The 14,178-nt window shown below is 39.7% G+C and overlaps 1 protein-coding gene across 5 annotated transcripts in view; it reads right to left on the bottom strand.

Annotated features, from left to right (window-relative positions):
• Nucleotides 1-1,382: 1,382 nt before the first annotated feature.
• The window catches only part of LOC117484789, a 35,400-nt gene continuing 22,604 nt past the window's right edge, over nt 1,383-14,178 (bottom strand). For 2 of the 5 annotated variants that reach the window (XM_034133225.1, XM_034133222.1), the window contains 12 exons: nt 8,730-9,176; nt 7,219-7,656; nt 6,093-6,207; nt 5,770-5,951; nt 5,165-5,428; nt 4,797-5,051; nt 4,459-4,707; nt 4,112-4,369; nt 2,672-2,974; nt 2,304-2,573; nt 1,921-2,004; nt 1,383-1,786 (listed from right to left, as the gene is read on the bottom strand). In XM_034133225.1, the coding sequence (XP_033989116.1) occupies nt 1,720-1,786; nt 1,921-2,004; nt 2,304-2,573; nt 2,672-2,974; nt 4,112-4,369; nt 4,459-4,707; nt 4,797-5,051; nt 5,165-5,428; nt 5,770-5,951; nt 6,093-6,207; nt 7,219-7,656; nt 8,730-9,176 (2,932 nt within the window). In that variant the 3' untranslated portion in view covers nt 1,383-1,719. Of the gene's footprint in view, nt 1,787-1,920; nt 2,005-2,303; nt 2,574-2,671; nt 2,975-4,111; nt 4,370-4,458; nt 4,708-4,796; nt 5,052-5,164; nt 5,429-5,769; nt 5,952-6,092; nt 6,208-7,218; nt 7,657-8,729; nt 9,177-9,333; nt 9,769-10,212; nt 10,477-10,614; nt 12,242-12,406; nt 12,838-14,178 lie in introns of all 5 variants that reach the window. The other 3 variants (XM_034133226.1, XM_034133223.1, XM_034133224.1) reach the window with 3 other exon arrangements.

Below are 14,178 nucleotides of genomic sequence, written 5' to 3' on the forward strand. Positions count from 1 at the left end.
ATCAAAGTACTAAAAACATAAATTAATATTTTGATATAACAGTTCTGGCCTGAAATTCTAATTCCCTTAAGAGAAACTAATAATTGATTCATGGACAAAGTTTGTCTTTTGTTATATTTAATAAAGTAAAAAAGAAAGTCAATATACAAATGAAATCAATCTAAAATTCAGGAACAGAGCTACTTCATCCTCAGAGGATACAGAAGTTCTGCTTACAGTCTCACTATAAAGTAGAGAGAAAATATCCAACTGGTCCCACCCATAAATTCTCTTAGGCATCATCTAAACATCCCATCATTAAACCATTAAACTCCTTTAGCCTGTTAAGCGACCCCGGTACCGACGCCCTCCCGCAACATCTTGCAGGAAACAGTGTCTGAGGGCATCTTAATATTTAATAAACTATGAATGTTTTATATCCATGTAACGGGAAGAAACTCATCTAACTGATCGTTTTTTTTTTTTTTCAAAATAAAACCCACAATGCTAACTAGCTTCTGAGTTAGCAACGAGCGAAAAATGCTAACAGATTACTGCACCGAAATTCACTCACTAAACCGTATTATTTATCTTTTCTGCACATCCAACACATCGTTTCACATCGTGAGGTGACACAAAATCGATGGGTGCATACATTATCACTCCATGATACGAACTCGCGACTTTATAAACAAAAACAGACATCAAAACATGTGGCGCTAGGTAGCTAAAAACGCTAACATGGCTTACCTGTGTCGTAGTCTGGCCAAAAGTGGTCTTCAATGGCATTACAACGATAAAAACGCTGCTGAAGTTAATCCATAGGTTAATCCGATGTGTCTGTGTCCCTTTGAAATGATTTCTGATAATCCATGAGCAATAAACCTGCTTTTCCGTTTCCAGATGTCAGAGCTACAGTATAGGTTCGCTCTGATGCAAAACTGCATGCGCGAAGCCCCCACCTTTTTGTTGTACCATGTTAGTGAGTGGGGAGAATCCCCTTTGATTCTATTGGCTCTAACGGTCAGAAAGAGATGTCAATCACCAAAATCGACCAATGGGTTCCAGAGAAATGGTAAAACCCCCATTTCCACCCAAATCACCTCAGAGGTGGAGTTTTTTTTGCTAAATCTCTCTAAAAAGGTCAAATGTCACTTGTTTTGCATCAATATTGATACAGGGTACTTATATGTTGTACTTTGGATTCCTAAAGCTTTTAGTCTACCTTACCATCATCCAAGGGTAGTTTTCACTATAAGTAAAAAATAATTTTTGGACGGACACTATAATTTACAGTTTTTTACTATGTTCAATCTGAATTTTCTTAAAAAAAAACATCTATATTGTTCTGACTTTTCTACATCCAACTCACAGGTTTATCATTACTTTGAGAACATAATTAATTAATTTAACCCTTTTAGAAGGGAAGATATGGTCATTTGTTCTGGGAATGTCATTTTCGAGCCTGAGACCTGAAAAACAGGCTCAGGGCTTAACAGGTTAACCATTTGCAAATCCATAATTTGACATGACACACCACACACAAATAATGTAACCATGTTCAATTAGGAGAATAATAAATATGCGTACCATAAATGAATAATCTATAGTACCTCCAGAACAAAAAGTCATGGCCTCTATGTAAACGGATCCCATCATACACAGAGTCAGTATGTAATGATCGTTAGAGGTAGATCAGTTATTCCCTGATTGGCAGATTCCACCCCCACTGACGGAGGTTCACCATATTTCAAACTTCTTGTCTATCTCAAGGAATGTCCTGTACACAATTTTGTTCCCGAACAGTCTAGAAAAATACAAAAGCAGAGAGCACAGACATCAGTCAGACAGAACAATACGTTGAATAGCAGTTTTATAATGATGAATGATACCTCTGAGAGCCTATGAGTACAAATGGTGCAGTAATTATGGTTTTCTCACCGCACAGAGTGAATGGAGGGGTTGATGGAGACCAGTTGGAGTAAGAGGTCAGTCGAAGCATCAGTGATGTTGTTGTGGCTCAGACTGTAACACAAACACAAACAGAGGAACTTTTATTCATGTAATACATCGGCTGGGCAGTATAGGTACAGTCCAAACAAACATTATGTTCACTTGTATGTCTCCATTAGTTATGTCACTTCTCTGACACCTCCATATGACTGCCTGAGTTCTGATTACAGCGTATCTTCAGACTGATTTTGTACAACAGGTTTCAGTAAACAAAGCCCTGAATCAAATGATCAGACAGAGAGATTCACACCCCAAACTAATGAGTACCTCCACTAAAACCTATTTTCCACATGAACACCTTTGCCACTCACTCGAGGACTTGTACTTTGTGCAGCTGCGCGCTGAGTGTGAGCAGCAGCTGGTCAGTGAGCTGACAGTGACTGAGGTCCAGCTCTGTCAGCTCTTCAGAGAAGTCCAGCATCAGGGCCAAGGCTGCACAGGCCCTCTGATCCAGTGAGCTGTGACTGAGGTCCAGCTCTCCCTCCAGGGCTTTGCAGAGGGTTAGGGCCCGTCCCACTGTGTCCCTCTCACTGTTCACAGGAACCAGGGACACCAGCTGGAGGAGGACAGCTTTACTGGCACTGAACAGGAGACACAGAGCAAAGAGCAAACTGATGTGATGCAGAAAGATGTAGAGAAACAGCTTCTTCTCTGGTTTAAGTCTTAGTGGTCTTCGTACCTGAGTTGTACTTTGTGTAAGACAGGAAACAGCAGGTCTAATCCGCTGTCCTTAACCTCACAGTCCTGCAGGATGAGCTGTGTTCCCCGTCTGCTGCGTCTCAGTATGGTGGAGACGGCCCTGCAGTCTTCAGCCGTCAGACGGAGAGTGTCACTCTGATCTTCCTCTGGCAGCTCCACACAGGAGGAGCAGGACAGATCCAGCCTGTACTGCACAGTCCTGAGCAGAGACTCTGCGGCCCCCTGCTGGGCACCAGAGGCAGCGCAGCCGTGAACGAACCTCAGCAGCAGGTTCCTGTCAACACTGGGAGAACATTTATTAACAATTAAACAAACAACTTATCCATAAAGCCTCATTGACTGAGAAAATGTTTTTTAATCATAAATATGTTTCTCATCAACTTGGGTCTTATTGCAGTTTTGTCCTTCATTTCTTTCAGTAATTAAGAACAGAGAGCATATCACAAAATAACAACAGATCAAAATGGTTGGAAACAAATGTCCAGTTAAGAAGAGAACTTGTTTTTATTGCTGTTGATTTGGCTTATCGAAACACAGGCTTTTTTTGGCTGTGTGGAGATTTGGGGAAACACGTACAAAACCAACCTACAGCCGTTATGCACATTACAAAAAAGGGCTATAAGAGTTATCAATAATGTTGGATATCTTGAACACACTAATGTATTATTTTTGAAGTCACACATATTGAAGTTCACTGATCTGGTTAAATTTAAAACGGCACAAATCATGTACAGAGCAAGACATAATCTACTTCCTAGGAAATTAAAAACATTGTTCATAGACCGATAGGGTGGGTATAATTTGAGAGGAAATCTACATTTTAAACAACTCAAGGTCAGAACAACTCTGAGAAGTATGAGTAGAACAATCTGTGGGGTGATTTTATGGAATGGTTTGGAGCAGGAGTTAAAACAAAGCAGAAGCATAATTCAGTTTAAAAGGATGTACAGAAACACTTTTTGGGAAAACTATGAGAATGAAGAGAGGTGTATTATTGTATATGTATGTATACATGTAAATGTAAGTAGCAATAACTTGCATAATGATTTAAAGGGAAATCATTGATCAAGTAAGGGGTGGGAATTAATAAGCATTTGCTTCCTCCTACTCCCTTTCGGACACATATGATTTATTATTATTATTAATATGAAGACTTTTTGTTGTTGTTGAATATATCAATATTATCATGAATGTGGTTAAATACTGTATTTTAACAATACAGTATTCTGTTTTTCACATTTTTTATTTGTTATTTTTTTAATCTGTTCGAAATAAAGAATGAAATGAAATGAAAGATATGTCGCTGAAAGTGTTGTGCTGTTCCACCCTGCTGATTCCATTCACTAATATTGGTGTTTGACAGATGGTAAAGTACTGCTGGGCCGAGATAAATACACGTTTAGAACTTTATTTGTCCGACCTGAGTTGAGAAACTTTGTCCAGGTTCCAGAGGATGAACTGTGTTTCCCATGCTGGTATGGAGGTCCACAGGAGGTTCAGTTTGACTCCATCACTGTGTGCGAGGGTGTAGAGCAGAGCCACACAGTCCATTGGGGACATCTCTCTGCAGGTCAGGTTGATCACATGATCCAAGGACCTCAGTAAACTGGGTATAATGGAACTGGCTCGAGCTTTGTAAATCTCCCTGATAGCAGTCAACACAAAGCTGGGACAGGGCCTGAAAGAGTTTTAATGAACACACTTTAGTAAAAGAAGTAACAAAATATATTTAAATGATAAAACAGGATAAACGACTCTATTGATGACCTTTTAAACACAATCCTGTCCAGGTAGGGAAGCAGACGTGTGATGTTCTCCTGTAAGAAAAAGTTCTTCCTCATGTTCACAGTGAGGGTCTGAGCTGATGGATGCTGCAGTAGAAGGTGGAGAAGCTCCCAGTTCAGAGAGAAGGAGGTCAGGTCTCCTCCAAACGTACTCAAGAAGGACAAGGTCAAGTCCTGGTCCTGGAGCTCATGGAGCAGGGAGAGTAGCTGCTGGACATTCTTCTCACTCAGTCTGCAGGAAACAGTGTATGAAGATATGTGAACATTAATATCATCTGCACTAATTATTGTGAGTTTATGAGGCTCCAGAGAGACTTTTACTTGATTTTGAGAGGGCCATCATGGAGCAGCAGTGGTGTGAGACCCAGAGCAGGAACACAGACCTCAGTCAGGTCTAACTGTCTCACTGCCCAGTATCTCAGCAGGGAAGCCAAGCTACTGACAACCTTCAACAACACTCTGTGTGATGGTTGGGCGGTCTGAGGGGAGAGAGAAAGCTCTTCAACAGTCACCTGACAGCCCACTCCCCATCTCCTCACCCAGCCACACAGCAGCAAGGCCATGTCGTTAGAAAGCCTGGAAACAAAGAAAGAGAATTGTACCATCATTTACCTTTATCCCCCAACTGAACATTCAAACTAGACACGATGGCATGATAACAATAAAAGAGTAAGTGTTTAAATGCGCACTTGAGACTGTGTACTTGTGTTGTTCGTCTAAAGAGAGCAAAGGCTCCCTTGACAGACATCTTTCTGGGTTTGAGGATGAGCTCCACATTAGAGCCACACAGCTGGAGAACTCTCCCCACAGACAGGCAGGTTTTCCTGGGTAACTCTCCTGATAGCAGCAGGGTGAACCCTGAGAGCTGCAGCAGAGAGGCCAACCTCTCAGCCTCCTCTCTGGATCTGACAGAGATGAACGTACACACTCTCTGGAAGAACTCTGCACCACAGCTGAAACACAACAACATGGATGAACAGTGAGAAGGCAAAGCTCAAGTACAATAAATGCTGCACTGCCAACCATCTCATCTGCAAGGTCTTTAATCAAGAATACATTTAAAGATAAGAAAATAGGATGAATTAGTCTAAGTCTGTTAGTCAACATGATAAAGCATTGCTCTGTCTGTTGTGCTAATTACTAAACTGAAACATCAGATTTATCTACAGAATATCCATTTATACATTTCAGTTAATCAACTGCTTCCAATGTACTGTGTTTTTTTTTACTAGATCTTTCTAACAAACCTTTCTGAGGAATCCATTTCATATTATAAATATAGAGAATGACTGACCTGATCTGTGAGATATAAGGCAGACACTGCAGCAAAGTCCTCACTTCACTCTCTTCCTCTGAGCAGCCTCTCAGCTCCACTTGTTTCTTCTCTGGTTGGAGTCTCAGCACTTCCAGCAGGATGGAGGTCTTTCTCTCTGAGAGGTCTATGGTCCAGACTGCAGGAGCTGACTGGAGAACAGACTGTAATGATGGAAGGACACTCAGGCCTGATTCAGTCTCATAGTCCTTCAGGTGGGAGGCCAGATCCAGCAGGAAACCACACTGATATTCTTTACCATAATAATATGTGTGATTAAAAGAGAATGTTGGATATGTACACACTGATGATAACAGCTCCAGTGTCTTCTCTCCCGTCTGCTGCTCTCTCTCTGCTGCTGCACAGAACAGAGTCCCAAAGAACTTGACTCCACCTGAGAATCCAATCCAGAAACTGGAACTAGAATTGAACAGTTTGTTATCAGATGATGCCAACAGCAGAGAAAGACTCTGATAGGGAGTGTTTCTGCTAAATGTCTACAAATACCTGCCATTGAGCATAACACAGTAAACTCAATTAACCTCATATTGAAGTAACTATGCTGTTAACAGGATTATATTTGGATTTTGGAAAGCTTTCAGTAAATGAACCTTTTCACAACATGTGTCATCACTTAGCTCTTCTACTGACTCACAACACAGACACTAATCCTGTTTCTCAAATCACTTCTTATTTGCTTCCCAGTGATTCTGTTCACCTGAGGTGATTTGACTTTGTGAATGAGTCTTGTATGTAAAATGATATTCCCAATATAATAATGTAAAAAGTGGAACAACAACATCTAGAGTCACTATCATGTAGAAGAGAACATCACATCATGAAACTGTTCACTTTGCTCCTGAGATAATACACATGTGAATTAAGAGTTTAGTAACACCTCCTCTGTCTCTGATGACTTTAAGTTAGGATTGTTCATGTGTCTGAAATCTTTATTTGAAGCTCACTATACAGTCTTTAGAAGTTTCATTAGAGTCAGTCAAGTTGAATCTAGGATCCATTAAAGAGGTAGATGAATGTAGTATTACTTGATGTGCATTTATACTTTGAATTGCACTTTGATTAATTTAAAACAGAGATGATTTAAAAAGCTGATAGCAGTTTTATCAGCAAGTTTATTTATGTTTGTATGTGTTTTTATTTCTGAATGAGGCATGAGCATGATGGTGCTGCTGTCTCAGAGCTTAAGTTCTCTCATTATGATTCACATCATTTCATTATTCTCAAACTGGTAGAAGACTGTGGTTTTAAATAATGACTGAACTGGGAAATGTTATTCATCTACATCATGTTCAGAAGTGAAGGACTATTGTCTCTTTCTGAAACACTGCCCACAATCAGATGTAATTCATTGTTTTATTTCTTAAGAAATCCACATTATATCATACAATATACATGATCTGTCTGACTGACCTGATCTGTGAGATATAAGGCAGACACTGCAGCAAAGTCCTCACTTCACTCTCTTCATCTGAGCAGCCTCTCAGCTCCACTTGTTTCTTCTCTGGTTGGAGTCTCAGCACTTCCAGCAGGATGGAGGTCTCTCTCTCTGAGAGGTCTATGGTCCAGACTGCAGGAACTGACTGGAGAACAGACTGTAATGATGGAAGGACACTCAGGCCTGTTTTAGTCTCATAGTCCTTCAGGTGGGAGTACAGATCCAGCAGGAAACCACCCTGATCTTCTTCATCATCATCAAATATGTCAGTAAAAGGGAATGTTGGATATGTGCACACTGATGATAACAGCTCCAGTGTCTTCTCTCCTGTCTGCTGCTCTCTCTCTGCTGCTGCACAGAACAGAGTCCCAAAGAACTGGACTCCACCTGAGTCTCCAATCCAGAAACTGGAACTAGAATTGAACAGTTTGTTATCAGATGATGTCAACAGCAGAGAAAGACTCTGATAGGGAGTGTTTCTGCTAAATGTCTACAAATACCTGCCATTGAGCATAACACAGTAAACTCAATTAACCTCATATTGAAGTAACTATGCCGTTAACAGGATTATATTTGGATTTTGGAAAGCTTTCAGTAAATGAACCTTTTCACAACATGTGTCATCACTTAGCTCTTCTACTGACTCACAACACAGACACTAATCCTGTTTCTCAAATCACTTCTTATTTGCTTCCCAGTGATTCTGTTCACCTGAGGGGATTTGACTTTGTGAATGAGTTTTGTATGTAAAATGATATTCCCAATATAATAATGTAAAAAGTGGAACAACAACATCTAGAGTCACTATCATGTAGAAGAGAACATCACATCATGAAACTGTTCACTTTGCTCCTGAGATAATACACATGTGAATTAGAGTTTAGTAACACCTCCTCTGTCTCTGATGACTTTAATTTAGGATTGTTCATGTGTCTGACATCTTTATTTGAAGCTCACTATACAGTCTTTAGAAGTTTCATTAGAGTCAGTCAAGTTTCATCTAGTATCCATCAAAGAGGTAGATGAATGTAGTATTACTTGTTGTGACTTTATACTTTTAATGCACTTTATTTAAATTAAAAGAGATGCAACCTCTTCTATCTGCAATAACATTTGTTTTTGTTACAACTGATTATTGATAAGCTGCAGAGATGATTTAAAAAGCTGATAGCAGTTTTATCAGCAAGTTTATTTATGTTTGTATGTGTCTTTATTCCTGAATGAGGCATGAGCATGATGGTGCTGCTGTCTCAGAGCTTAAGTTCTCTCATTATGATTCACATCTTTTCATTATTCTCAAACAGGTAGAAGACTGTGGTTTTAAATAATGACTGAACTGGGAAATGTTATTCATCGACATCATGTTCAGAAGTGAAGGACTATTGTCTCTTTCTGAAACATTGCCCACAATCAGATGTAATTCATTGTTTTATTTCTTAAGAAATCCACATTATATCATAAAATATACATGATCTGTCTGACTGACCTGATCTGTGAGATATAAGGCAGACACTGCAGCAAAGTCCTCACTTCACTCTCTTCCTCTGAGCAGCCTCTCAGCTCCACGTGTTTCTTCTCTGGTTGGAGTCTCAGCACTTCCAGCAGGATGGAGCTCTTTCTCTCTGAGAGGTCTATGGTCCAGACTGCAGGAGATGACTGGAGAACAGACTGTAATGATGGAAGGACACTCAGACCTGATTCAGTCTCATAGTCCTTCAGGTGGGAGTACAGATCCAGCAGGAAACCACACTCAGGGTTCCTCTTAAAATAATGAGAAACTATGTCGGTTAAAGTTATTGTTTGATATGTGCACACTGATAACAACAGCTGCAGTGTCTTCTCTCCTGTCGGCTGCTCTCTCTTTGCTGCTGCACAGAACAGAGTCCCAAAGAACTGGAGTTCACCTGAAGGATCTGATAACTGAGGCACAAAACTGAAAACATAAGGAATCAAGAGATTGTGATGTTAGGTTTCTATCAAATACAAAATTTTCTCCATCAGCTGTGGTTTAAATGATGTTAAATTGAATCTGCATGCACCAAGATTCAAAATAAATGAAGCAGCTTATTTTGAAAAAGATTACCATTTACCTGAGCTGTGAGATATAAGGCAGACACTGCAGCAAAGTCCTCACTTCCCTCTCTTCATATGAGCAGCCTCTCAGCTCCACGTGTTTCTTCTCTGGTTGGAGTCTCAGCACTTCCAGCAGGATGGAGCTCTTTCTCTCTGAGAGGTCTATGGTCCAGACTGCAGGAGATGACTGGAAAAATGGCTTCAGTTGAATGACAGCTGAACTCTCTTGAGTTTTTAGATGTTGATAAAAATCCAGAAGGATGTTATGCATCTCAGTGTTAAAAGAAAACAGAGAGATGAGGTTGTTCACTTCATTTTGAGAGCTTTCTCCTTGAATGAGATTAGCTGCTCTCAGGCATAAATCCAGAAGCAGCTGCTTTTCTTCTCTCTTCAGTGTCTCATAGCATCGCTCCTGGTCCTGTAATCCTGGACCTCTGTGGGTCCTCCTGAAGCTGCATGATAACAAACACATGTTTCATTGCATGTACTATAGAACTGTATAAACTTTACATGTAAAACAAAGTTACACCTGTTAATACTGTCCTAATGAGAGTACAATTCCGGATGTCAACATAAGAGATCAAAGTTCAGATTCAACTGACACAAAGAGCCTTGCCTGATTCTAAAAAACGCAGATGCAGTACTTGTTGTTTCATTCAAACTATGTTTATTGTCTATTTATAGTTTTTAAGAATGCTGACTAATAAGTGTTAAAAATAAATGGTGAAAAAAACATCAGCATTTAAATTGCTGCATTGAATAATATATAAGACATACATTATATAAATGATATTGTTTAAATAAATTCCCGTGAAGTTTGGAAGCTAAAGATGTGTACGTGGTTCGTGGGTCGGAGGGGGGGTGCATCCCACCACACAGAAACATAAGCTTCATACCTGAGTGAGCTGACGTATGGCAGAGCCTCTAGCAGAGTCTCACACAGACTGTGGCAGTCAGGCTTCTCCCTCTCCCAGTGGAGGCAGATTTTAACCTTCTTACTTATCTTCTGCAGGACTGTCACTGCTCTTTCAAACAGCTTTCTTTCCCCCTCCACTGGAAGGTGCAACTGATTTCCATCAAGGCCAAGTAAGGTGATGTAGTCCATCTCCCCTTCGCTGAGAAGGAAGATCTCCCACAGCTGCCGTGGCAGAGAATCACACCTGCAATATGAAGAATAATCAGCTATCGTTTCCTCATTACTTCTGTATATATATTAAAGGTTACAACTTTGAACAATTACATTCTACCTAATTAGATGTGTTTTAACGTTAGCAGTAATAATAACTGCTCATCCATACCATTGGACATTTTGAAGGCATCCTAATAGTGGTCTCATTCCTTGTTGTGATATCGTGACGTCCTCAAGGTTCAGCCATATTTTCCTCTCCTTAGACTGAGTGATCACATAGGCCACAGCACAGCAGGGGTAAGGATCGAGACTCTCTTCACTGAGATCAAGATGGAAGTCCAGTTTTTCCAGAAGGTCGATGCATGTTTCAGGACACTGGGACTCATACAAGCACTGGCATAGGAACAGTATGCGCCCACTGTCCTCAGTATCAGGCTCATCGTTTCCACACAGACTAGGAAGGAATGTGGATATCACTTCCTTGAAGAACCAGTTTGATGTATTCTTGAGCTCCTCAGCAGGAATCAGATACTCCATCAAACTAAGGCTCTTCTCAGTCAACAATCTACACATGTAAGGGATCAGATGTTTCATGTGTTTCTTCTCCTCAGTGAGGCACTGCTGAAAAACATTACTGATTAAATCTGGATTCTTCAAGAGCCACAGTGCTGCAAAAAACTCCTGCATTGTGTAATGGAGAAATGCATAGGTGGTTATTCTCTCAGTAGGGGCGACTTTGATAACAAGTGATTTGAGCAAGGAGAGGACACAGCTGTCTCCAGAGGGACGTAGTGTCAAGTTCACAGTTTTTCCTTCAGTTGCACGAAAAGCAACCTCAGCCAGAGACAGTATCTCCTTACTCTTGCTTTCGATGAAGGCATCTAGGTGAATGTAATTTGTGTTGCTGTTTCTTTCAAGGCAAAAACGGAAAATGTTGATGTAGATATCAGTTATACAGCAAGGCTTTTGAAAGTCCTCTGATGTCTCAAATGAAAAGCATGCGGCCACCATCAGTGCATACATCGGTACATGGCAAAGCGTTAACAACTCCAAGTTGCTCAAAACCCTCTCCTTTCTTTCACGTAGCATCCTAGATATGTATGTTTTTATGGTCTGCTCACTAAAGCCTTTCACTTCCACTCTGAGAAAGTCCTCAGAAAGAAGGTGGTCTTCATCAGCTGGTCTGCAAGTCAAAACGACCTTGGAGTCCTGTAGCCAATCTTTATTTACAAGTTTCTGCACTACTGGTGAAGACAGATCTGTGATTCCATCAAAAATGAGTGTAACATTGTCAGAGTTATTCTTTATGTCCTGTAAGACCTCGTCTTTGCCTTCATCTGGCTCACTGAACTCATTGAAGAGAAGGTCCTCCAGGCTCTTGATGTTGGATATTTTTCTCATGTCAAAGTAAAACATGTAGTTTAGCTCCTTGTCATCTTTTTCTGTCCAGAGTTTTAACATTTCATGAGTGAGTGCTGTCTTTCCAATCCCAGACTTACCAACCAAGAGTATGTTTTTATCTGTTTTAAGCAGGTCACTGGGAGAAATGTCTGCTTTGTCCTTAGGGATGTAGGTCCCTAGCTTTTTAGAACGGCTCATCTTGCTTTTCTTGTTCTTACATTTCTTTATTTTAGAGGGAGAATCACTTCCTTGTGTGTCCAATACAAGTGACATGTACGACAGATCAGGCTTGCTGTTTTCTTCAAACAGATCTTTGTTTGCCGTCCAAAAGTCTTTTGATATTTTTTGTGCTTTTGACTTCAACTTTGCCTGGTAACGGTGGCACGGTGTTGGGGCTAAAATAAAAACAACAGTGAGTAAGTCAATAAATATTGTAAATTGCATGCTGTACCCTCATACTAAATAGTGGATCAATATTTCCAGATGACACAGCCCATCAAACATCAGCATGAAGACAGGACACACTTTCTATATTAGTTATAAAACTATATATTACATACCTTGTAGGTAGTTGTTTCCCATTTCTGTGTCTTCCTTGAAAGGGAAGCAGCTGATCCAGTGGTGCAGGTCAAACGTCCTGCTCTCAGCAGAAGCTACAGTCTGTTTCTCAGGGAGAAGAGATGTCCTCCCCAGGGTCCTCTTCCTTGTTATGTCAATAATTTTGAGGAATTCATAGCTGGCTGCTTCCCCCTTTTTGGTTACAGAGTCTAGAAGTTTTCTGTTTTTATCGTAGTCATTCCCTTCTGCTTGTATTCTGCTGACCTCTTCATCGCGTAACACTCCTTGCTGATTCAAGTTCTCTAGAATCACTGACAGATTCTTTAATGTTTTCACAAGGTGGATTCTGGCCCCCCTGACGTACTCTAAAGCTGACTGTGTTGTAGAAGCCATGTTTCATGACTTCGGTGTCTTCTGCTTCAACTTCAATGACCTAGAGAACAAAAGAATGGTTGAATGAAATGTAATATGAACTCTTATGTTTAACATCCAAAAAAATACATAAATCTGTACATCTAAAAGGAATAAAATTAATTCAGGGCAGATAATAACAGCAGGAGGATTTGGCGTCAATGGTACCGTTTTTCTCATTGGCTCACTTCTTTAAACAGTCTTGACCTTCTCTTAACTCTATGTGCAATGGTTACAACTTTTTCATCACAACTCTTTTGCTCGTATGAAAATTAAGTAACTCACACAAAACATAGAATTCATGCCAACAAGTTGTTATTGTGTCAGTAAATGTGCTAATACAAACAAAAATGGATAGCTGTTTTGTCCCAGTGTGAACAGTACTAGTCAAAACAGTAAGATGCTTTTTCACCACCAGTCAACACTTGAGATGTTCTAACATACAAGTCTCTGAACATATAAATCATCCATACATGTCACCAACAATACAACACGACACCAGAACAAATTGTAAACAGAAACATGCAAGCTGTATATCAGAGACACTTACACTGAGGCCTTTAGGTCCACACTGATGAAAGACTTTGTTGTCATATATTTCATTAGCCTAGGTTTTTTAGCTTTTACGGTTCTTTTTTATATTAATATTGTAATTAGGTGTAAATGCTTGCTAACGAAAAAGCTATGTTTCTAAGCTAAATTGTGCAGCATCAAGAGGGTTTTAACCGTTAAGGAAACCAGCTGCCTGTTACAAGTACAAACTACTATGCTTACTTTAACGTTTATTATCCGTAAAGCTCAAATACAACGTACACATTTACAAATAAGAGTTAATAAGTAGTATAATTTCCTCTTTAAATAAATAGGTAACTGTTAGCTCGGCAGTTTGTAAATCCAGGAGGTACGTCATTAGAACCGTTAACTTTATGCTATATTGCTCTAAGCTACAGTTAGCTAATTTATCACATAATAAACAACAACATATTCGGAAAATACTTACATTACTCATTATATTTTTGTGGTCATATATTTCATTAGCCTACATTTATTAGCTTTTACGGTTCTTTTTTATGTTAAAATGTAAATTGGGTGTAGATGCTTGCTAACAAAAAGCTATGTTAATTAGCTAAATTGTGAAATCGTCAAGAGGGTTTTAACCGTTAAGGAAAACCGTTAGCTGTCTGTTACAAGTACAAACTATTATGTTTACGTTAACGTTTATTACCCTTAAACGTCAAATACAAGGTACACATTTACAACTATGAGTTTATTAGTAGTGTAATTTCCTCTTTAAATAAATAGGAAACTGTTAGCTTGGCAGTTTGTAAATCCATCAGTGACGTCATTAGAACCGTTAACGTTA

Source organism: Trematomus bernacchii, unplaced genomic scaffold (genome assembly GCF_902827165.1).
Source record: "Trematomus bernacchii unplaced genomic scaffold, fTreBer1.1, whole genome shotgun sequence".
Classification (NCBI taxonomy): Eukaryota; Metazoa; Chordata; class Actinopteri; order Perciformes; family Nototheniidae; genus Trematomus; species Trematomus bernacchii.